This window comes from Pygocentrus nattereri, chromosome 26, assembly GCF_015220715.1.
Source record: "Pygocentrus nattereri isolate fPygNat1 chromosome 26, fPygNat1.pri, whole genome shotgun sequence".
NCBI lineage: Eukaryota > Metazoa > Chordata > Actinopteri > Characiformes > Serrasalmidae > Pygocentrus > Pygocentrus nattereri.
The window spans coordinates 5,187,816-5,211,093 of record NC_051236.1 but is presented as its reverse complement, the minus strand read 5'-3'; the positions used below and the strand labels follow the sequence as shown (position 1 = coordinate 5,211,093).

The window sequence follows — 23,278 nt, the reverse complement described above, 5'->3', positions numbered from 1 at the left end:
TTATGGATCATTACAGTATCTTCAACTTTAATGTTACTAAACCTCCCCTTTGTGCTTTTCATGATCACTTAGTTTGACACACGTAAAAAACCCTCTTCATCCTTTTTTGAGCATGTAAGTGCACTGTAAACAGCGTGGACGTGTTTGTTCGACTAAAGTTTTTTGATTTTGCACTGTTTCATTTACAGTTTTTAAACTGCTTGTTTCGCTTTTTAGGTTGAACTGACGAGCCACTTTTTAGAGTGTAGCTTTAATCAGATGAATAAAATCAGCTGTTTTGCTGGACGGGTGACACATTTTTGCGAACGTTCATCGTCTGCTGCGCAGCTGAGCTCCGGAATGGTCCCACATCTGTCATAAATAATAAACACTGACCGTAAACCGCACTCAGCAGCTCAGACTTGTAGACATGAATCAGCAGCTCACTGTAAAAGTAGGATTTTGAACTGTCACAATAAACTCCTGACACTCACTACTTAAAAGAAGCCTCAAGACCTCCAGACTGCAGACTCCTGTCTCCTTCACGCATGTTTGCTTTTGTGGGTTTCAGTTGACTGACTTGTCATTTTGCCCATTTTTGATTTTGCCAAGCTGTGTATTTTTGATAGCGTGTATATTTATATATCTTGTACAATAGAACACATTTGGCAATTAGGAAATGACAAGTGCAACAATTTCTGCTTGTATTCATAGTTTCATTGTTTCTATGTAAACTGATCAGGTGTAACTTTCTGACCACCTCCTTGTTTCTACGCTCATTGTCCATCTTATCAGCTCCACTTACTGTATAGCTGGTCTTTGTAGTTCTACAGTTACAGACTGTAGTCCATCTGTTTCTCTGAGACTCTGTTACCCTGTTCTTCAGTGGTCAGGACCCCCATGGACCCTCACAGAGCAGGTTCTATTTGGGTGGTGGATCATTCTCAGCACTGCAGTAACACTGACGTGGTGGTGGTGTGTTAGTGTGTGTTGCGCTGGTCTGAGTGGATCAGACACAGCAGTGCTGCTGGAGTTTTTAAACATCTCAGTGTCGCAGCTGGACTGAGAATAGTCCACCAACCAAAAACATCCAGCCAACAGTGTCCTGTGACCAGTGACGAAGGATGACCAACACAAACCGTGCAGCAGCAGATGAGCTGTCGTCTCTGACTTTACATCTACAGGGTGGACCGACAAGGTAGGAGTGTCTAATAGAGTGGACAGTGAGTGGACACAGTGTTTAAAAATTCCAGTCTGATCCACTCTCACCAGCACAACACAGTACCTGCTCTGTGAGGGTCCTGTTTTTTTTCGAACTGGTGTTTATTATGATGTCTGTGATGTAAAATAAATTGCACCTATTTTCCACTCGTGTTTACCTGCACGACCTTTCCTTGAGGACTCTCGGAGAAGACGAGGACCTGGTTGTAAAGCGGGTCCAGCGACTTCCGCACGGACTTCGTCTTCTTCTTGGCTACGCACATACCGTTCTCCAGGAGGTACACTTTTATGTAAGCCGCTGAAAAGATGAAAGAAACGTATGTATGAGATGCGCAGGATCACAGGGACTCCTGAAAAAAGCCCATTTAGTGTTCTTTTATCAGCATCTCCAGAGACGTACACATAAAATGAGTCCCACCCAGACAAGGCCATCGCCGTTGTAATGTAATTTAACCCTGCATAGATAATAAATAGTTCCCTTTAACTTTCTCATGAAACTCTCAGCAAGTTCTTACAGCGGCAGTACAGTAAGAATTCGAACTCACACAATTTTCAACCTCACATCAGCAAAGACTGTAATTTTTTAACAAATAAATGAAGTCTATTGTACATAAAAATCAATATATCCCACATTTTTCTCAACAATTTCAAGTTAAGGGAACGTTTTTGATGATTTTGTACACTCAAACGTCCTATTCTCCATAACTCTCATATTCCATAAGCTCCGTTCAGAAGCTGGGCGTCGTGTGAGGCTGTAGCTCTTCTCTCCAGTCTAATAGACGGTGATGTCATTTTAAACCCTTATAATAAAAGAAGCTGAACTCAGTTTTTCTACGGAAAGTCGACCCGTTTTTCCTCGTTTTCTGCTGCCTGCTAAATTTTGTATTTATTAAATTACAGAGATCTTGAAAACAAGTGCATGACTGTGAGTCCGGAGTGTGTCTGAGCTGTAAGAGCGATCATTTTGATGGTGATTCATTCTGTTGGTTATTACGAGTAAAAATAAACAATTATTATTTACTTATTTATTGATTCTCTGTCCTCTTGGATTCAGGCTGAGTCCTAAAACTCTTATTCACAGCAAGACAGGCTTTATTTTTAATTACAGATTGATTTGCATATTTAATATCAGGCATTTTAATAATCTACATCCATGTAAACTGAAAGCCTGTTGTTTAGAATATGAAGGCCAAGGGTTAAGCAATATTTCACAGCTGTGTTCAGGTCCACTTTGAGCAAACCTGGAATTCTTGTTATGAAATAAGCAAGATTAGCCGTATTAATGTGCACTCTCCTAAAGAGCCCGCTCTACAGGTACAGGCACAAATCAGTGTCGTATGAAACTTCAAAAGCCTAAACGTCCAGTTTTTGGCTTGTGTCCATGGCAAAGCACAAGATGCGCTTCTCTTCTTCATACAAACGCATTTGATGGACTAGAACAGAAGAAAATCAAACTGCACTTTAATTTCTTCTATAAATTTCTTTCTTCGTTAAACTTTATCCTCTATCTGTAAAGCTCTTTAAGCTAAAGAAAGTCATTATTGTTATAGTTATTATTAAGGTGAGTCAATAATGTCTCAAGCACTGAGCTTCCTCAGGCCTTCTGATGTGAGGACCCCTGAGGCCCTTGACAGTCAAAGGGGCTCCCGTGGTCCTGTCAGTAATCCATCCTTGGTGGAAAACATACATATGGAGGCACGGTGGGTAACAAGAAGGGCCTGGGTTCGAATCCCCGGCCGGGCGACCAGTTTGCATGTTCTCCCAGTGTCCTTGTGGGTTTCCTCCCGGTTCTCCAGTTCCCCCCCACCAGCCAAAAACATGCAGCCAGGCCAACTGGACATGCTAAACTGCCCCTAGGTATGAATGTGAATGTGTAGGTTTGAACTTCAAGTTCAGTTGCATTTAATAGATTAAAAAAAAAAAGATTTAATTTCATTGAACATCACTAAAAGATATATTGAGCATCTACGAAGCATCAACAGGGGACCATCCAAATAGTGTTACCCAATATTTGTATATATCTAAGGGCTCTTTGTTCTTCTAACGTTGGCATTTAAAGTGGATGGTCCCACATACTGAGCTTCCTTAGGCCTTGTGATCTGAGGACCCCCGAGTCCCCTGACAGGCAGCGAGCCCTACTGGCCCTCTCAGTAATCCATCCTTGGTGGAAAAATGTACTCATTTTTAGTCGAACTATCACTTTAGAACTGAGATGACAACAGAGAGTGGAGTCCTTTTGACAAGAGAGCTACCTGGAGGCCCTTTGGATCCAGGCTTCATGATGAGTCCTCTCGCCTGAATGATCTCCACCTCCAGCTGTCCGTTCCTTTCCATCAGACCAATCTCCACATCACCTGCAACACAAACGCTCACGGTGACATTCTGCTGCTTCCAGAAAGCAGCATCAGTGTAAATGTCAGGAAAGGACGTAATTCAGTTCTTGTACAGCTCAATGTCAATACGCCACTCACCCATTGACGTCGTGGCCAGCGTCTGTCTGCCCACAAACTGCGCCGGACCCATCCCGTCCAGAAAGTCGCTGAACTGAGCGTCTGAAGCCAAACACATCCCACTGTAGTTCAGACTGGAAGAGAGGATTAAAGCTATGTGAGACAGGAGAAAGCAGAGCACAAGCTGGCTTTGGCTTTAAATGGCCTTAAATTGGTCAGGGCCCACCGGCGGACCCCCAGTTTTACTACACACCCCTATAACTTAAGAACAGCTCATCCAGTTTGCATTGAGGTCTCTGTAGTTACTGAATAATCAGCCTTAGTGTGTAATAAGCCTGAGATTTTAAGAGGTTAACTCCATATGATTCCATGTTGTTTGGACCAGATGAGCTTTCTAACTTGAAGAGACCAAATCTGCCTCAAAATAAATAGGATTATTGAAAAGCAGCCGTCAATCATTGATCAATACGTCACGCTACAAAGTACATCAGCAAATATCGCAACAAATAAAACTGAAATCTGTTGACGAAGTTCTGCCCGAACTTATTTACAAGATCCATTTTACTGGTCACTTTATTTTGGATCCTTTCAGATGAAATAAACGCTGAGCAGTTTCTCAGTAACATGGCAAAGACATGAGAGTTAGGATTAGAGCCAGGGTGAGGGTTAGGATTAGGGTGAGGGTTAGGATTAGGTTTTGGGTTGAGGTCAAGGTTAAGTTTAGGATTAGAGCCAGGGTGAGGGTTAGGATTAGGGTGAGGGTTAGGATTAGGTTTTGGGTTGAGGTCAAGGTTAAGTTTAGGATTAGAGCCAGGGTGAGGGTTAGGATTAGGGTGAGGTTTAGGATTAGGTTTTGGGTTGAGGTCAAGGTTAAGTTTAGGATTAGAGCCAGGGTGAGGGTTAGGATTAGGGTGAGGGTTAGGATTAGGTTTTGGGTTGAGGTCAAGGTTAAATTTAGGATTAGAGCCATGGTGAGGGTTAGGATTAGGGTGAGGGTTAGGATTAGGTTTTGGGTTGAGGTCAAGGTTAAGTTTAGGATTAGAGCCAGGGTGAGGGTTAGGATTAGGGTGAGGTTTAGGATTAGGTTTTGGGTTGAGGTCAAGGTTAAGTTTAGGATTAGAGCCAGGGTGAGGGTTAGGATTAGGGTGAGGTTTAGGATTAGGTTTTGGGTTGAGGTCAAGGTTAAGTTTAGGATTAGAGCCAGGTTGAGGGTTAGGATTAGGTTTTGGGTTGAGGTCAGGGTTAAATTTAGGATTAGAGCCATGGTGAGGGTTAGGATTAGGGTGAGGGTTAGGATTAGGTTTTGGGTTGAGGTCAAGGTTAAGTTTAGGATTAGAGCCAGGGTGAGGGTTAGGATTAGGTTTTGGGTTGAGGTCAGGGTTAAGTTTAGGATTATGCAGTGCTCTGCTTTCTTTACACCAGATCTCCAGAAGTTTGACTTTAGTGTCCCACGCTGTTCCACTGCTCCACAACCCAGTGCTTGCATTGGGGATTATAAGATGATTATAACCAACAGGCTTTTAAGGTGAGGTGCGTGGGCGGGGTTAGTGGCTCTTGCTTTTATGATGACCTCTTTTCTAGGAAAGTCTTTGAATTTACTTGTAACCATCCCTTTAAATTCTTAGAGCTCTAAATACAGAAGTAGGACATTCTGCAACAGTTCTAACCTCGCGTGGTTTCCACATCAATATTGATTTCCACATCAGCATTGCATCATCCAGACCAAACTGGCACAATGGCCAGAAAGTCTTTGTTTATTTATTTATTTGTTCTATGTTGCTGTTATTATTATTATTATTAGTAGTAGTAGTAGCAGTAGTAGTAGCAGTAGTAGTAGTAGTAGTGTAGTAGTAATACATATACAGTCCAGTGCAAAAGCCATTATGTACATGTTATTCATTTTCAGGAGATATTTGTGAGGAGTATAAGAAAGAAGACATTCGGAGGGAAATAAGTATTTAAAAAAAAGAAGAAATTCAAAAATCAATCAAAAGAGAGAAAAAAAGAAAACGAGGCTCCTAACAACCACCTGGAAGAGCTGGTAGACACCAAAACTGCCCCCATCAGATAAACAGCACTGAAAGCTTTGATCTCTGAGAGAGAGGAGAACATCAAGCTGCTTCAGATCTGAAAACATCCACAGGTGTTTCTGTCCATCCTTCCACTGTGAGAAGACTAACACCTTCCAGTCTCCCGGGTTAGAGTTACGTACACACTGTTAAACTGAGTTAAGTTAACCCCGAGTTACACACTAAGGCTTATTGTTCAGTAAATAAAGGGACTTCAATGCAAACTGGCTGAGCAGCACATAGATTACAGAAGTGTGCAATAAAATGCTTAAGGGGTACGTAGTGATGCGCAGCGCTCCGCTGAAGAGTGAGCTGTGTGGCTGTATTGATAGGGGTGTCATAGGGAGCCAGAAGGAGGAGCTCTTTTATGTAATAGAGACAGACGGCTTTGGGCTTAATGATATCTGACAATGAGCTGTGCTTTAGTGCAGAGTGGACCAGAGTAAAGTGGTCCTCTGGAGCAGCGCCAGCACATTCTCACACGAGAATTACTGCATGTGAGATTTTGGCAGTCTGAGGGCTAACTCAGCACAGGGAGAGAGAGAGAGGGAGAGACAGTGAGAGAGAGAGAGAAACAGAGAGAGAGAGAGAGAGAGAGAGAGACACAGAGTCACAGAGACAGAGACACAGAGAGAGAGAGACAGAGACACAGAGAGAAAGACAGAGACAGTGAGAGAGAGACAGAGACAGTGAGAGAGAGAGAGAGAGAGAGAGAGAGAGAGAGAGAGAGAGAGAGAGAGAGAGAGAGACACACAGAGAGAGAGACAGAGACAGTGAGAGAAACAGAGAGAGAGAGAGAGAGAGAGAGAGAGAGATAAAGAGAGAGACAGAGTCACAGAGAGAGAGAGAGAAATAGAGAGATAAAGAGAGAGAGAGAGACAGAGACAGAGACAGTGAGAAAGAGAGAGAAAGAGAGAGAAAGAGAGAGAGAGACAGAAACAGTGAGAGAGAGAGAGAGAGAGAGAGAGAGAGAGAGAGAGAGAGAGAGAGAGAGAGAGAGAGAGAGACAGAGACACAGAGTCACAGAGAGAGAGACAGAGACAGTGAGAGAGAGACAGAGAGAGAAAGAGACACAGAGTCACAGAGAGAGAGAGAGAGAGATAAAGAAAGAGAGAGACAGAGTCACAGAGAAAGAGAGAAAGAGAGAGAGAGACAGAAACAGTGAGAGAGAGACAGAGAGAGAAAGAGACACAGAGTCACAGAGAGAGAGACAGAGACAGTGAGAGAGAGACAGAGACAGAGAGAGAGATAAAGAGAGAGAGAGAGAGAGAGAGAGACAGAGACAGTGAGAGAGAGACAGAGACAGAGAGAGAGATAAAGAGAGAGAGAGAGAGAGAGAGAGAGAGAGAGAGACAGAGACAGTGAGAGAGAGACAGAGACAGAGATAAAGAGAGAGACAGAGTCAGAGAGAGAGAGAAAGAGAGAGAGAGAGAGATTTGTTGAAACACCAATGTGCTTCATCCATCAATCTGTTCTCTCGCAGTGACTAAAGATACCAGTCTGCTCTTAAATCACTACTCAAGTCTTTCTCTTCTATTATTATTATTATTATTATTAAGCATAAAAGAAATTATATCCATAACAGCACAGAAACAACCATAGTGATGACAGCAAGAACAATAACAATGACACCTACAGTAAAGTTAAAGATTAAGTGCTAACAGGAAATTAATGTGAGATAAAGTGAAATTAGGATGTGATTGTGCAGCTTTAGCAGGTCCCACATGGTTGCTAGGGTGTTGCTGAATGGTGAATGGTTACTATGTTACTTTAGGTGGTTGCAAAGGTTGATACATCGTTGCTATGGTATCCCAGGTGGTTGCTATGTGGTTGCTATGCTATCCCAGATGGTTGCTATGTGGTTGCTATGCTATGCCAGGTGGTTGCTAGGTAGTTGCTATGGTATCCCAGGAGGTTGCTAGGCGTTACTGTGGTAACCCAGGTGGTTGCTATGGTTCCCTGCACAGTTAATAGATTGTATCAATATGACATAACTTGGGTGCACAAACTTTTGCACCCCATTCATTCCTATCGTTTAACACAATTGCATGAAAACGGTACATCCGTTCGAAAAGCTGTATACAAGCACAGCATTCCTGATCAGACCAAAAATTCCAGAGTTGGAAGAGTGTCAGTATCTCAGATAGATTTTTAGAGAAAAAAGTCTGGCAGAGGAATATTACAAGAATAAGTAGAAGAATATGCCATCAGACAACAATTTATGAAATAAGCCTCTGAGATTCTGCTTCTGGGCGCAGGAACAAGATGCAGACACTCACATTTAAATGCATCACGACGAGGCAGCTTCTGAGAATTCTCACGAAAATTCTTTAAAAATTTAAGAAGCCGTCCTTAAATCTGCAAACACTTTCAAACAACATCTAATCCAGTCTCGGAATCTTTAAACTGAGACAGTGAAGAGGAGGCTATTTCCTCCAATCCGATAAAAAGCCCTGATTTAATATCTTAACTACTGAAATGATAATAATAATTATTATCGATATTATTAACACCATAATCGCTTGATGAGCAAGCCTTCAAATAAGCAACGCCTAAAAGTCACACTTGAAAAACAATCTCAGCAAGTTAAATCTAAGTGGGTTCTTTCACGTAATCTTAATGCTTTCATTATATGTTTAATTATATGTTCAATTATGCCTGTTTTGTAATTGATCTGTTATGTTTTTATTTTTATTTTTGTTTATGTCTTTATTTTTTTGATATCCACCTTTTTATCTTGATGATTTTCATTTCATTTTAGCTGGTCAATTTTCGAGCCCGGTGTAACTTGCTCAGCAACATTGTAAATGAGGGACACCTTCAGTGTACTTCCATTGAAATATGGGTTGACTGATTGAAATGATCTCATGTCAAGCCACTGAATCTTCAGTCAGGAAGACGTTTTGAGAGCACAATGGTCTAAACAACTAGGCTTAATAAGAGCTTTTATCCAAGTACAGTCTGCAGTATGACGCACTGATTACTGATTGGTGGGATTTCGTGGTGCTTCTGGCTCACATGGCCGTGGGCAGGCTCAAGGAGGGGCAGCACACTCGCGGTAGGGAAGACGTAAATAACCTTGTAAATCGCTGTTGTCGGAACAAAACCTCGTATCTCCATTTTTGTTGATTTTCAGTTTTTGACATAATTTGAAAAAGCATGTCGGCCTTTATATTGAGTGTAAAATTCATGAAGGATGGACCAGTAGAAATGGCTCAAAATGACTTGGAAAAAATTCTGGTTCCATTGACTTACATAGAAAGTAACGTAAGCTTTTTCCTTCTCCTGTAAAGTTACTATTTTGGAGGTATGAGGTTTTGTCCCGACAGTAGCGGAATGGTTGTTACTGCTAGGCTGAAGTGTGTTTGTGTTGTTTGTGTGTTATCCTGTTAGACTGTGTTTCTGTGGAGTGAGTTGTGTGGCTGTCGGTGACCTGCCCGGCTGTCTCGACCATTCAGTAGTGTTGAGCGGTGGTTCTTCCCTGCTGCTGTGTTCAATAAAAGAGCACTCACTTAAAGTGTTATGGTCCCTGTGTATTGTTCCATGCCAATGCCCCTCTATTGTGGTACCTGCCACAGGCCACACTGCTGTGAGGAGCTGAGGAGGTGTGGCCAGGCAAAGCGGCTCTCGGGAGGTGCTACGCTACTGGGTTAAGAATGTAACTGCTGCTGCTGTTATTGTTAGTATAGTTGTGTTGTTTGGTGTAACTGTGTCTGAGGAGTGTTGTGTCCTCCCACATTACCTCTCCTTTGGTTTTGTATTGTGTTAGTGCTGGGCTGAGCATTTCTTGCTGCCAGTTAAAATAAAAGAGAATTTATTGTTGTATTTAGCAATATGCTAAAAATACAACACTGCTGTCTTGTTTTCAAATTGTTTTATTCTTTTTAAAGTTAATATTTCTATATTTACAAATTGCAAAAATATAAGCTAAATTGAACTGAGTGAGTAAATAGACAAAATTGACATATATGGATGTTTAATTAAGTGAGTGTGAGTAAATCTCTGACCACACAATAATTTGATATGATAAGCTAAGCTGTTCTTAACTTATAGAATTGTGTAATAAAACTTTGGGCTAAAAAAAATAAATACCTAAATACTCAAATGTAACTGGACACATTTACACAGCAGTGTCTGTGGTAGTGAATATAACATAGTCAATGAAAACAACACTTTTTCTGGACATGTATGTTTAAAAGTAGCCTGAGAATTTTATTTTCACCAAAATATTAGTGCAAACTTTGTTGAATATTATCATAATCCATTATAACAGTTGAGCTGAGCAGCTGTCTTTCAAGTCTTTGAGCCCTCTGGGTTCTGAGGTCATTCCCTCGATTTGTCCATCTCTTCTTAAACTCTCCTCTAAAGGCTCTTCATAGAACACGATCCTCATCTGTTTCATATCTAAACGCTCCATTATCTTCATCATTACTTTCCAAACCCGCTGCAGCAGCTTCAGCAGCTGTAAACTCCCTGACGCCGTTTCACACGAGTCTCTGATGTGGACTGAATGAAGAATGAAGGGTTTTCGGCGTGACAGTCAGTCCTTAGTGATCTCCTGAGTGTCCATCGGTCAGTTTCGCACAGAATGTAGATGGACACACGAATCCAGCAGCTCCACACGGTGAGAGGCTGACGACATATATCTCAGCCCCTCTTCATAGGCTCATAACTCCGGATGTGAGTCTCGTATGATCTCGGGATAAGACGGAATGGAAAAGCTCTATGGATTCAGTGGGGTTTGAACTGGATTTCTGAGCTGGATCGTCACAAAGATACAGAGACACAGATATAGAGACAGAGGATTTGATGTGCGGGCGAGTTCATGGACCCCAGAGGGTTAGTAGAAGGCCTTCTTCTCTGAAAGTTTGCATTAACAGCCTCTGCTTTTCTGGAAAGGCTTCTAGATTGCTGTGAGGATCTGATTGAGCATTAGTGAGGTCAGGTACTGATGTTGGATGATCAGTTCTGGATCACTCCAACTCATCCCAAAGGTACTGGATGGAGCTCCATCACTCCAGAGAACACAGCTCCACTGCTCCACAGCCCAATGCTGCTGGGCTTTATACCCCACTAGCCCATACTTGACACTGGGCATGGTGACCTGAGGCTGCTTCAAAGTGTCCCAATCTATTGGTCAGTGCTCTTCTATGCAGTGGGTGGTCCTAAAACAGCTGAAATCTCGTAGATGGGCTCTCTGGATCCTTTTGAATGCACAGTGCAGAACCTTATCTAGTACATAGTGAAGTAATGAAACACAATGAGTCTTATCCAAACTTCAGCGTTGATTCTCGCTCGCCCAGTCCATCCATTCACTCTCTCTCTCCCTTCACTGATAGCAGTTGTAATTCATTTAATTTCTTTCTGAGTTCTGACCTCAATTCTACCTTCTCCTTGATAAAACCCCTCCCCTCCCTCTCTTCTCCTCTTAGACACTGTCTCTTGCCCTCTCTTGCTCTCTCTCGCTCTCTCTCTCTCTCTCTCTTTCTTTGCCGACTCTATTTTTAAAGCCCTGTCAGAACAACCCAAACCAGCTGCCTCATATTCAGACTGACAGAGTCCCTCTAGAGACATCACCTCTTCCTCCTTTCTCTCCCCTCTCTCTCTTTCTCTCCTTTCTCTGTCCCCCTCGCTTCTCCTTTATCTCTCTCTCTTTCCCGTTCTCTCTCACTCACTCTCTTCTCCCCTCTCTCTCCCTTTTATCTCTTCCCTTCCTCCCTTTCCCTTTCTTTCTTTAATCTTTTTTCTCTGTTTCTGTCTCCTGCCTCTGTCCATTCCTCTTCTCTCTCCATCGCTCACTCCCGCTTTGTCCACTCTTTCTTGATTTTTCTCTAATCCTCTCTCTTTCATTTCTTTGCCTATTTTGACTTGTCCACTGTTTCTCTCTCCTCCTTTTTCTTGGCTCCTCTATCTCTCTCTACCTTTATCTCTACCTCTCTATCTCTCCCTTTTTCTCTTTTCTTTTTCTCCCTCTCTATCTATCTATACTTCTCTCTCTCCTCTCTTTGTCTCTATCTCTTTCTTTCTACCTTCATCTCTACCTCTCTATAGCCACATTCATCAGAATCAGAATCAGAATACTTTATTTACATGCAGCCTAATAATCCAATTGAGGCCATTCAGAATACGGTTTCTTTCCGATTGAACGAGGCGGGTTATCCTGTAAATAATCCGTTAAATAGAAGAATAATATCCGTGTAAACGCCTGCATCCGATTACATTCCCTATCGGAAAGTTTAACTCCGTTCTGCATGTGCGTCGCGTTACATTGAGAGTTTATACCGTTCAACAAGGCGGAGCAGAAACTGGTCTGCAGAGGAGACGAAGTTCATGCTCTGATCTTTAAAAGACGGCGGTGGGACTGACGTCCAGCTTATGTGTGTCAGAACACGACGTCTTCCTCTCGGCCTTCTTTAATAAGGACATGTGAAGGACGTTTTCCTGAGTCTGACGTCATTTTAAAGCAGTTAAAAACACAATCACTGCTCACTGCTGCTCATCTCACTCTGACTGGACTCACGTGATGTTCGTTGTCATGGTGGTTCTCTATACATGTGCATCATTTTGGATCGGATTACTTGTAGTGAGCAAGTAAACGAAGATTTTCCATCAGATTGTTGACTAGAGTGAGAATAAACTCCTCAGTCTGAATCTGTAATCAGAAAGTATTTAATCAGATAGGCAAAAATCTTTGCATGTAAGCAGGTTATCTCTCTCTCTCTTTTCTTTCTCTCCCTATCTCTATCTCTCACTCTCTCTCTCTTTTTGCTCTCCCACTCTCTCTCTCTCTCTCTCTCTCTCTCTCTCTCTCTCTCTCTCTCTCTCTCTCTCTCTCACTCTCACACACACACTTATTAGGGCTTTTCTAAAGTTTGCACTTAGTGTTTTTGCTCCACTGTCATCTCCACACTTTGCTGCCTCTCCTTTACTTCTGATGCTCTAATGTTCTCCTTTTTCCCATGATGCACTGCTAATTGTTCCACTTGTCAGCACATTGCTCTAAATAACGTGTTCATGCTGCGCTGTGATGAACAGACCAGTTAAAGATCTGTGCACACCGTCCACTCGCTGAGAGAATCGCGCTGATGTGAATGAAGCTCATTTGAATAAGTCATTTGCATACGTGCAGCCATCGTTACGTTTCTGATGCGCTGGCCTTAATGTCAGCAGTGTGTCCGGCTCAGGCCGCGCTGCCCGCAATATGCTGCTAGCGGGAACGTTTGCACATGAGCTTAACTCCCGAGAGTAAACATCGCGTTAATCCGTGATGCGCGTCCTGCAGCCAAGCGAAGCGGCGCAGCGGATTCGCAGAAAGGCCGCAGCTCTTTTGCGAGACTGAGAGATGAGAGGATCGCGTTGTTGTCCTAATCTCATTCTAACCCCCCGTTTGTTTCTCTCCTGTTATCTCAGTTTCTAGAAACCCAAAGCTCTAAATCAGAGTCAGCCGCTGAACTGACTTCGGCCGCTTTCAGGAGGGCACAAATTACTATTTCCTTTTTTTTTTAAAGTGCTTGATTGACAGGGGAGACAGGGGTCTCTCTCTCTCTCTCTCTCTCTCTCTCTCTCTCTCTCTCTCCCTCTCCACGTCTCTCTATCTCTCTCGTTATCTATCTTTCTCTCTCTCTCTCTCTCTTTCTCTATCGCTCTCTCTCTCTCTCTCTCTCTCTCTCTCCCTCCCTCTCCACGTCTCTCTATCTCTCTCGTTATCTATCTCTCTCTCCCATCTCTCTCTCTCTCTCTCTCTCTCTCTCTCTGTCTCTCTCTATCTCTCTCGTTATCTCTCTCTCTCTCACTCTCTCTATCTCTCTCGTTATCTCTCTCTCTCTCTCACTCTCTCTATCTCTCTCGTTATCTCTCTCTCTCTCACTCTCTCTATCTCTCTCGTTATCTCTCTCTCTCTCTCACTCTCTCTATCTCTCTCGTTATCTCTCTCTCTCACTCTCTCTCGTTATCTATCTCTCTCTCCTATCTCTCTCTCTCTCCCCGTCTCTCTCTATCTCTCTCTCTCTCTCCCCCATTTCTCTCTGTCTCTCTCTCTCTCGCTATCTATCACTCTCTCTCTGCCATCTCTCTCTATCTCTCTCGTTATCTCTCTCTCTATCCATCACTCTCTCTCTGCAATCTCTCTCTCCCATCTCTCTCTCTCTCTCTCTCTCTCTCTCTCTGTACTGTTTGTAAACAGAACAAAATATCTTGAAAGAAAAAAGAAAGACAGAATGAACAAACCATGAAAGAAAGAAAGAAACAGAGAGAGAGGACAGAAACAAAGAAAGGAAAGCAAGCAAGAAAGAATTTCTCTGTCTGTCTGTCTGTCTGTCTGTCTGTCTGTCTGTCTGTCTGTCGTTTTATGTAAACTGCTCTCTCCTGCAGTGACGTGCTGAGCCGAGGGAGATTCAGTATAATATGGTAAAATATCTTCAGATGCTGCTGCCAAAAACCCTAATCTCTTTGCTCGTTTCAGTTCCTGGTAATCCAGCTGTGACGAGGTGGATTTTTGCTCCCATGATGGCCGGAAGTCAGAACAGCTGATTGGATTATGTAACATTTGCGGTTCCCTCTTTGTTCTTCAGTCCTGGACGTTCAGCTGAACGACTGATAAGCAGTTTCAGCGAGTGTTAATATCGGTACCGTAAGTGTGCAGAGGAGCTCTGAGCTGCGGTTAGTGAGTGCGGCATGATAAGCAGTCTATGACTGGATGGTCTGCATGTCAGTCAAACGGCCCCTTCCTATCACGGTTCTCAAAGCCTATCTGGTCTGGCTTTTGAGCCTGATTTCCAGTGGAGAACATTCTTGTTACTGCTGTTGGAACAAAATCTCGTGTTTCCATTTCTGCTGTGTTTTAGTTTTTGACCTAATTTAAAAGCACCCATTACCTTTTAGGTTGTGTGTAAATTTCATAATGACTGGACCAAAAGAAATAAAATTACTTGGGAAAAAATCTGGTTCCATTGACTTACATTGAAAGTAAAGTAGGTTTTTCCCTTCTCCTGTGAAGTTACCATTTTGGAGATATGAGGTTTTCTACGGACAGCATTGATTTGTAGCTTGCAATTTTACCACCACTGTATTGCAGACGTTCTTAAAAATGGTTCTTCAAGAGTTCTTTAGTACAGAGGCTCACTTTCTTCTCTGACTGCTGTTTCTCTCCTTGTCCCTCCCCTGTGTGGCATCACTCACTCGAGTCTCAGAGCTCATCGTAATGCACAGATCTGATTGGCTGAGTAGCGTCACGTGCAATATTTACAATGCAATTGTTCTGTGAGTCTCCCAGGCTGCTAAATCTGTACCGTTAAAGCTAGAAAAGCCAAAATTAAATCATTCTCCATAGTTTATCGATTATAGGTCCAGATCCACACAGGACAGCGTCCGCCTTTTAGTGACCTCTGGCTTAACCTTAACATTACTATGACAGCAAGCATCACGTGAGGTCCAGTCAGAGTGAGATGAGCAGCAGTGAGCAGTGATTGTGTTTTTAACTGCTTTAAAATGACGTCAGACTCAGGAAAACGTCCTTCATACGTCCTTATTAAAGAAGGCCGAGAGGAAGACGTCGTGTTCTGAGACACATAAGCCGGACGTCCGTCCCACCGCCGTCTTTTAAAGATCAGAGCATGAACTTCGTCTCCTCTGCAGACCAGTTTCTGCTCCGCCGTGTTGAACGGCATAAACTCTCACTGTGACACGACGCACATGCAGAACGGACTTAAACTTTCCGATAGGGAATGTAATCGGATACAGGCGTTTACACGGATATTATTCTTCTATTTAACTGATTGTCTGTATATTTAACTGGTCTATTCCGATTGAGGTGTATATATGGATGTATTCTATTCCAGTAGAGTTATTAGTTGGATTATTAGGCTGCATGTAAACGTGGCTAGACAATAGTTCCATTTAGAACCTCGACCACTCAAATAACCATTTGCATGCTTAAATGGATCTCGGCATGGTTGAGTGGTTCTTCAGATTGGTGGCGAATGTGCTGTAGATGAGTTTTTTTAAAAAGGTTCTATGTCGTTACACGCTTGATATATTTACAATAGAAAAACCTTTTTGGTTCAACGTAGCACCTTTCCAAAAAGGTTCTATATAAAGCCATAAGTAACATGTTTTTCATTCATCTGAAGAACACTACAGATGCCAGTCAGTATCAGAGCTGATCTTTGGAATCTGGCCGTCATCAGCAATCAGATTCTATTTGATATGGTCATCATTAGTGGACGTGCGAGGAAGGGTGAAAGGTAAATAAACGAACAGCCCAAACAAGCCAATGCATTAAATTGTCCATGTGGATATGTACACATAATGTATGTGCTGTGTAGCGCTAATGCTAACTGTAATAACATTTTTTCCTTTATTTATATTTTTATTTCAGTTTTAGGTACTTTCTACTTGTCTTTTAAGCTGCTGTCTTTTATTTTATTTAGTCTTTTATTGTTTTATGCACTTTGTCTTCACTTTTATTTATTTAAGGCACATTGAGTTGCGTTAGTGTATGAAATGTGCTGTATAAATAAACCTGCTCTGTCTACAGTGGCTGTTGTAGTGTTTTGTGTGTTAAGCATATGTGCTCGTGAAATATTAATCGCATTAAATTAAGATGGGAAGTGCTTTCAGCTATGTTTAATCTTTGAATAAGGTGGTGAAATTCTGGGCCATCTGTTTGACACAGAGCGGCGTGTTTATTTTTGAAAGCCTCGGCCACGCCAGTCTTGACATGCATAAGAATTCTCAAAACGGCACAGATCTCCGACGCCGTGCGTCATTCTGTAGTCGCTGTCATGCTTACTTAAGGAACTCGGGGTCTAAGTTGGTTTCTTCTGTCGGAACAATGAATGGCATTGACCTTAGCACGCATTAGAACCTCTAGAACACAAAGATGTTGATATATTTTGTCGAAATACATAAAAACACATGAAAGTAAGTCTACTATTGAACTTCAACACTGTTGGACTTTAGACTCAAGTCCTTTTGCTTTGAGTGACTCTAAACCATAATTATGTTTATTTTTATAAATCTATCCATCCATCTATCCATCCATCCATTTTCTAAGCTGCTTCTCCCTCAGGGTCACGGTGGGGGGCCTATCCCAGCGGTCATCGGGCGGAAGGCAATAATAAATAAATAAATAAAAATTAAAATAAATGAATAAAACTAATGGTTGAAAATTCCATTTTTTCTCTACTAAAACAATCATAACTCGACCCAAACTTTACTAAATGTGTCAGTTGTGACTGTTTTGGTGACAATTTTAGCTCATTTTGAGTTCAAAAACTCAGTTCATGTCACGATTGGCCCCTCCCAGTCCTGTCCATGTGTTCGTGTTGTGTTTTGGTTTTGTAGTCCAGCCCCCTTGTTTAGTGACTCTGCCCCTGATTGTTTCCACCTGTGTTCCCGCCAGTCCCTCATTTACCCTGTGATTATTTAAGCCCTGTGTTTGCCACTAGTTGTCGCTGGTCTTTGTTGTTTGTAATGTTTGGATGTTTGATCTCGCTTGTTTGACTCTGGTTTGTCTGTCATGTCTGACTTTAGATCTCTGCCTTTGGACCGTTATGACCCTGATTTTGGATTTGTCCACAATAGAAGTCGCTTATCTCCGCACTTGCGTCCGCAACCTCGCTCCCTGTTACAGTTCATGACCAGCAAACACAGCTTTGAACAGCTGTTCACACAGAAAATCATGATATTTAACATTAAAACACTAAAAGTGCTGAGCTGCAGAAAATATTAAGAATAAGACTTTTTCAGACTTTTGCTTCAAAACAACAGGATCTAACTGCTCAGCATGTGGCCATGAGGGACAGGGATGCAGCCTCACTGCTCTAAAATGCAGATGGGCTCTGCCTACATACTAAAACTCTTCGTTTTGGTAAAAACATGAAAACATTGGACATTTTTTTCAGTTGTATTTATAAAATAAAGTTGTGATAACTCTAAACCATCCAGCTTTATAAGAAAGAAATATCTTTAAAAGAACATTGAAAAAAAATGCTAAATTAAAAATTAATTGAAAATGTAAGTATTATTTTCCCAAGTTGAAATGTAGGGGTTCCCTCACAGAAAGTCATAACACGAAATGATTACAAATGCACGGACTGATGTCTGAGATATGGTGGAGGGAGACATGCAGGGCGCAGTGCAGCAAAATAGCCCCCAAAGAAAACTGATTATTTCAGATTTTCCACTATTTTCCATCATCAACATTCCATATAAACTCAGAAGACTGGTGGAGGTTCTCTGGTGGTTCTGGATGGTAAATAAAGTGTCTATATCTGTGTTGTAGTCATGGCGACGGCTGGTTCCCATCACCACCACTGTAAAGACATCTGAACCATTTCACACCAAACCCCAAATCTCCCTGATTACACCACTGAAACTGCCTTTACATTAGTTTGGGTAGTCAGTTTTATGATGTCACTCATTTTATTAGAATTGTGAGTTATCTTCCTGCTTTTCTTGGCTGTATCCTAGTTTTTTTCCCTTATCTTGAATTAAAACAAACAATAAATTACAAAAATATATTTAGTTTGTTCTAATGCACTTCATGTGATCTTTTAATTATATTGCATATTTTATTTCATTGTAGAAATAGTTTTTATTTTTATCTTTTATTGCATTTTATCACTTTTAGCTTGTGCATTTCTACATTTATTATTAACTTTGTTAAATTGTAAAGCATTTAAAGTTATTATAGGTATGCTATGGTAATATTGTTATCATTATTATTTTTATTATTATTATAAAGCTGATTCACTCAAAATCTTTTATCAGATAAATCTTCTCCAATTTAGCATTTCAGTGTGATCTGGAACAAAGCATGGTATCTAGATCACAGCGCCGCAGCCAGAACTGTCCCATCCGTAGACATAGAGTGTCAGGACGGTGAGGCGATCCGCTCTGGCCGACCCCGCCGTGGATTTGGAGCGTGTAGCATTGCATAACCTTCAAAACCTGGTGCGACGAGCAGCTTTTGATGTGACACGCCAGACGAAGTCCAGCAGATATGAGGCCTAAACTGGCTTATGCAATGATCTTATACTCACGCTGAAAAGTTTGCAACCAAAGAATGAACTGGTGGAGGAAGGAGGGACTGAAACGCCCCATATGGTGTGCTGTAATACTCACTTGCCCTCTGACCCGTAGCTGTTCATGCTGTCCTCTATGGACTCGTGGCTGGCCTGCCGGACAGTGCGGCTGGGCATCTCCACGGCCAGACCTGTCTCTGTGCTTCTCTGGATGCCCTTCAACCTGCGTCCCTCCGCATCTGAGCGAGAGACAGACAGAGACAGTGAGAGAGAGAGAGAGAGAGAGAGATAAGCAGGGCTATTATCACTGAAGCCATTTAGTTAATGTGTTTACGAGTTCAGAGCCACATTTTCAGAAGGAAAAACATTGTTTGTCATTACAGCGTCTACAACATTTCATAAAGGTGTTTTCACATTTTAAAACACGATTCTGTTGTTCTGTACAGACATTCAGGAGTTCATGAGGATTTCTGAGACAGCTTTCAGGAAAGCAAATCCTGTCCTTATTTTTACACCATTTTACTTTTATGACTTACTTCTCTTTCCATATTCTATACGATATTTTATACTCCTTTTTATTTTTCACATCATTGTATGCTGGTATGTTTTGCTTCCCTTATGGCCATTTTTGTCGTTGGATTTCATCATGAATGGACCAAAAACATAAGCCCAAAATGACTTATATATACAGACTTATATAGATATATAAACTAGCTATATAAACTTCATCTAGCTTCACACGCATATAAATGGCTCACAGTCTCCGCTCTAATTCATCCCAAACGTGTTCTATCGGGTTGAGGTCAGGACTCTGTGCAGGCCAGTCAAGCTCTTCCACACCAAACTGGCTCATCCGTGTCTTTATGGACCTGCTTTGTGCACTGGTGTGCAGTCATGTTGGAACAGGAAGGGGTCGTCCCCAAACTGTTCCCACAAAGTTGAGAGCATGAAATTGTCCAAAATCTCTTGGTGTTGAAGCTTTAAGAGTTCCTTTCACTGGAACTAAGGGGCCGAGCCCAACTCCTGAAAAACAGCCCCACACCATGATCCCCCCTCCACCAAACTTTACACTCGGCACAATGCAGTCAGACAAGTACCGTCTCCTGGCAACCGCCAAACCCAGACTCATCCATCGGATTTCCAGACGGAGAAACGTGATTGGTCACTCCAGAGAACACGTCTCCACTGCTCTAGAGTCCAGTGACGGCGCTTTACACCACTGCATTCGACTAGATTTGGAATGATATATATATTATGTATATATATATATATATATATATATATATATATTATTTATATATATATATATATATATATATAATGCATGTTTGTATGTATTAGCTGTGTCCAGCATGATGACCAGAGCTGTAGAAAATTCTATAATGATAAAAAACATGATGATGACCAAATCTTGAGGTAGAAAATCATGGAAGTACAGTAAATACATAATTACAGTACATTACTGATTATTTATTAACTTCTAGGTGTTAGTCATACTGTTTTCCACAGTGTGTGTGTGTGTGTGTGTAATATATATATATATATATATATATATATATATATATATATATATATATATATATGTGTGTTAGTAATACAAGGAATTATGAGTACTATAAAAAATTATACACATCAAATCAAAAAGATAAATATCAAGAGATGCGGAGTTTTAATCAAATCCTAACTTAAAGAGATTTTTTATGTTTCCTGTAATAGTGCACTGATATATATGCAAATCAGTTTTCTCCATCTGAGACAATTCAACAATGAATAAATGAATGAATGAATGAATAAATGAATGAATGAATGAATGAATGAATGAATTGAGATTACAGTCAGTGCTAAACTCCATTATCTGATCCATAAACAAACCTGCATTCATGATGGTTGGTGTACTTTTTTGTATGATTGATCAAATGATATAAATACTATAATAAGACACGTCACTCTTTCCTGTGGTTTGTCCTCTTCCATCTGTAGCCTGACCTTAATCCATGACGAAACAGAGCATATTTGGTCATTTATTACATAAAACTGGCCAGCATGCTTCCAAAAGTCAGTGCCCCCCACCGCAGAGGCAGGTGCTTTGATATTATGTGCCAAATACAAATGGAGCCGGTTTCAGTTCTGTGTTATGCGTTTTCTCACCTCTAATTACTGTCACAGACAACAGCACGTCTGTGTTTAGTGTTCTATGGTTTAAGATAGTTCTGGTTCCGTGTTTAGGTGTAGATTTAGGGTAAGCAGGTTCCAGTTCACTGTATTATTTACAAACTCTGGTGTGATTTTTTGTGTATGAGAGATCCTATTTTGTCTTTTTCTGCATTTTAGCTTCACTGTTAATAAAATCAAATTAGTAGATTTTTCAAGAACAAAGTCATAATATTTAGAGAAAAAAATAACATGATATATTTTTGTAATATTTAGAGGATAAAGTGGTCTAACTGTAGGGGGGCTAACTGTAAGGGGGTCTAACTGTAGGGGGCTACCATACCGCATTGGGGTCTCGCTTGCTGTCCTGGCGCCGGAGCTCCACTCACTCGCGTCTCTCTGTGGATCATTTTGATCTTCATCCTCACTGTTCGTGAAACTTCATGCCCTCTTTGAATGGGGGGAGATGAAGCCCCCAATAGCCGTGTAGACGGCCCTGCCTGAGATTCTCCTTCAACAACACAGATAGACAGTTTCCTCGAGTCCGTCTAGCTCTTTATTCTAGATAAACACAGTTCCCTCTGACTCCTTCTGGCTCTTCATTCTAGATAAACACAGTTTCCTGTGAGTCCGTCTGGCTCTTTATTCTAGATAAACACAGTTTCCTGTGATTCCGTCTGGCTCTTTATTCTAGACAAACACAGTTTCCTCCGATTCCATCTGGCTCTTCATTCTAGATAAACACAGTGTCCTCAAGTCCGTCTGGCTCTTTATTCTAGATAAACACAGTTTCCTCCGACTCCGTCTGGCTCTTTATTCTAGATAAACACAGTTCCCTCCGACTCCATCTGGCTCTTCATTCTAGATAAACACAGTTTCCTGTGAGTCCGTCTGGCTCTTTATTCTAGACAAACACAGTTTCCTCCGATTCCATCTGGCTCTTCATTCTAGATAAACAGTTTCCCCCAATTCCGTCTGGCTCTTTATTCTAGATAAAAGCAGTTTCCTCTGGTTAAATCTGGCTCTTTATTCTAGATAAACACGGTTTCCTCCGACTCCGGCTGGCTCTTCATTCTAGATAAACACAGTTTCCTCCGATTCCATCTGGCTCTTCATTCTAGATAAAAGCAGTTTCCTCTGATTCCATCTGGTTCTTTATTCTAGATAAACACAGTTTCCTCCGACTCCGTCTGGCTCTTCATTCTAGATAAAAGCAGTTTCCTCTGATTCCACCTGGTTCTTTATTCTAGATAAACACAGTTTCCTCCGACTCCGTCTGGCTCTTTATTCTAGATAAGCACAGTTTCCTCCGACTCCGTCTGGCTCTTTATTCTAGATAAGCACAGTTTCCTGCTCAGCCGTTTCAGCCGGTTCTTATACTAATACCAGGCTGGTGCTGATGAGCAGGAGAGACGGGGAGGCTGAGTGTTTCTTTATGGGGGAATCTTTACTATTTGGGGGAAGTTTACTATTTTTATTTATTTTATTGATTTTGGTGCAGGCCATGCCAAAGGGTCTTTGTATATAGGAGACAAACAAGCATAACTTATCAGGAAATTGATAAACAGCGTACCCCTGTCCCAGCTTCATAACCATGACATTTGCTTGGTTTTCTGTGGGTGCTGCTGTATTATGGTCAAAATCATTGCTCTTCTCTGCATCATTCGTGAACAGGTCATAGAGTTGAAATGATGGATCTCAAATGATGGAGCCCTACCTTAGTTTCTTTAGAGTTTGCTCGCATTGTTTTTTCTGGACTTTGTTGTGAATATCTCAGTTTGTCTGATTTTTGCTAGTATTGTGGTCTTTATTGGTCTAAAAGTTGAGCCTAAGAGCATTAAAACCAAGAGTCCTGTAGAGACATTAATCCAGCATTGTTCCGTGGTTGGTTATGGTGTTAATGACTATCTACTACTATATAGTTTTACTTTGTAGTTCTACAGTTACAGACTGTAGTCCATCTGTTTCTCTGATACTGTGTTACCCTGTTCTTCAGTGGTCAGGACCCCCATGGACCCTCACAGAGCAGGTACTATTTGGGTGGTGGATCAGACACAGCACTGCAGTAACACTGACATGGTGGTGGTGTGTTAGTGCGCATGTGCTGGTACGAGTGGATCAGACACAGCAGTGCTGCTGGAGTTTTTAAACAGTGTCCACTCACTGTCCACTCTATTAGACACTCCTGCCTTGTCGGTCAACCTTGTAGATGTAAAGTCAGAGACGACAGCTCATCTGCTGCTGCACAGTTTGTGTTGGTCGTCCTCTAGTCCTTCATCAGTGGTCACAGGACACTGCCCACAGGACACTGTTGGCTGGATGTTTTTGCTTGGTGGACTATTCTCAGTCCAGCAGTGACACTTGGGTGTTTAAAAACTCCAGT

At 41.7% G+C, this 23,278-nt stretch overlaps 1 protein-coding gene across 1 annotated transcript in view; it reads right to left on the bottom strand.

Annotated features, from left to right (window-relative positions):
• The window catches only part of rims4 (regulating synaptic membrane exocytosis 4), a 63,917-nt gene that overhangs the window by 5,747 nt on the left and 34,892 nt on the right, over positions 1-23,278 (bottom strand). Inside the window, exons 2-5 of the mRNA XM_017718263.2 lie at positions 18,845-18,983; positions 3,672-3,784; positions 3,453-3,554; positions 1,359-1,498 (exon numbers count right to left, since the gene is read on the bottom strand). Coding sequence (XP_017573752.1) covers positions 1,359-1,498; positions 3,453-3,554; positions 3,672-3,784; positions 18,845-18,983 — 494 coding nt within the window. The remainder of the gene's footprint in view (positions 1-1,358; positions 1,499-3,452; positions 3,555-3,671; positions 3,785-18,844; positions 18,984-23,278) is intronic.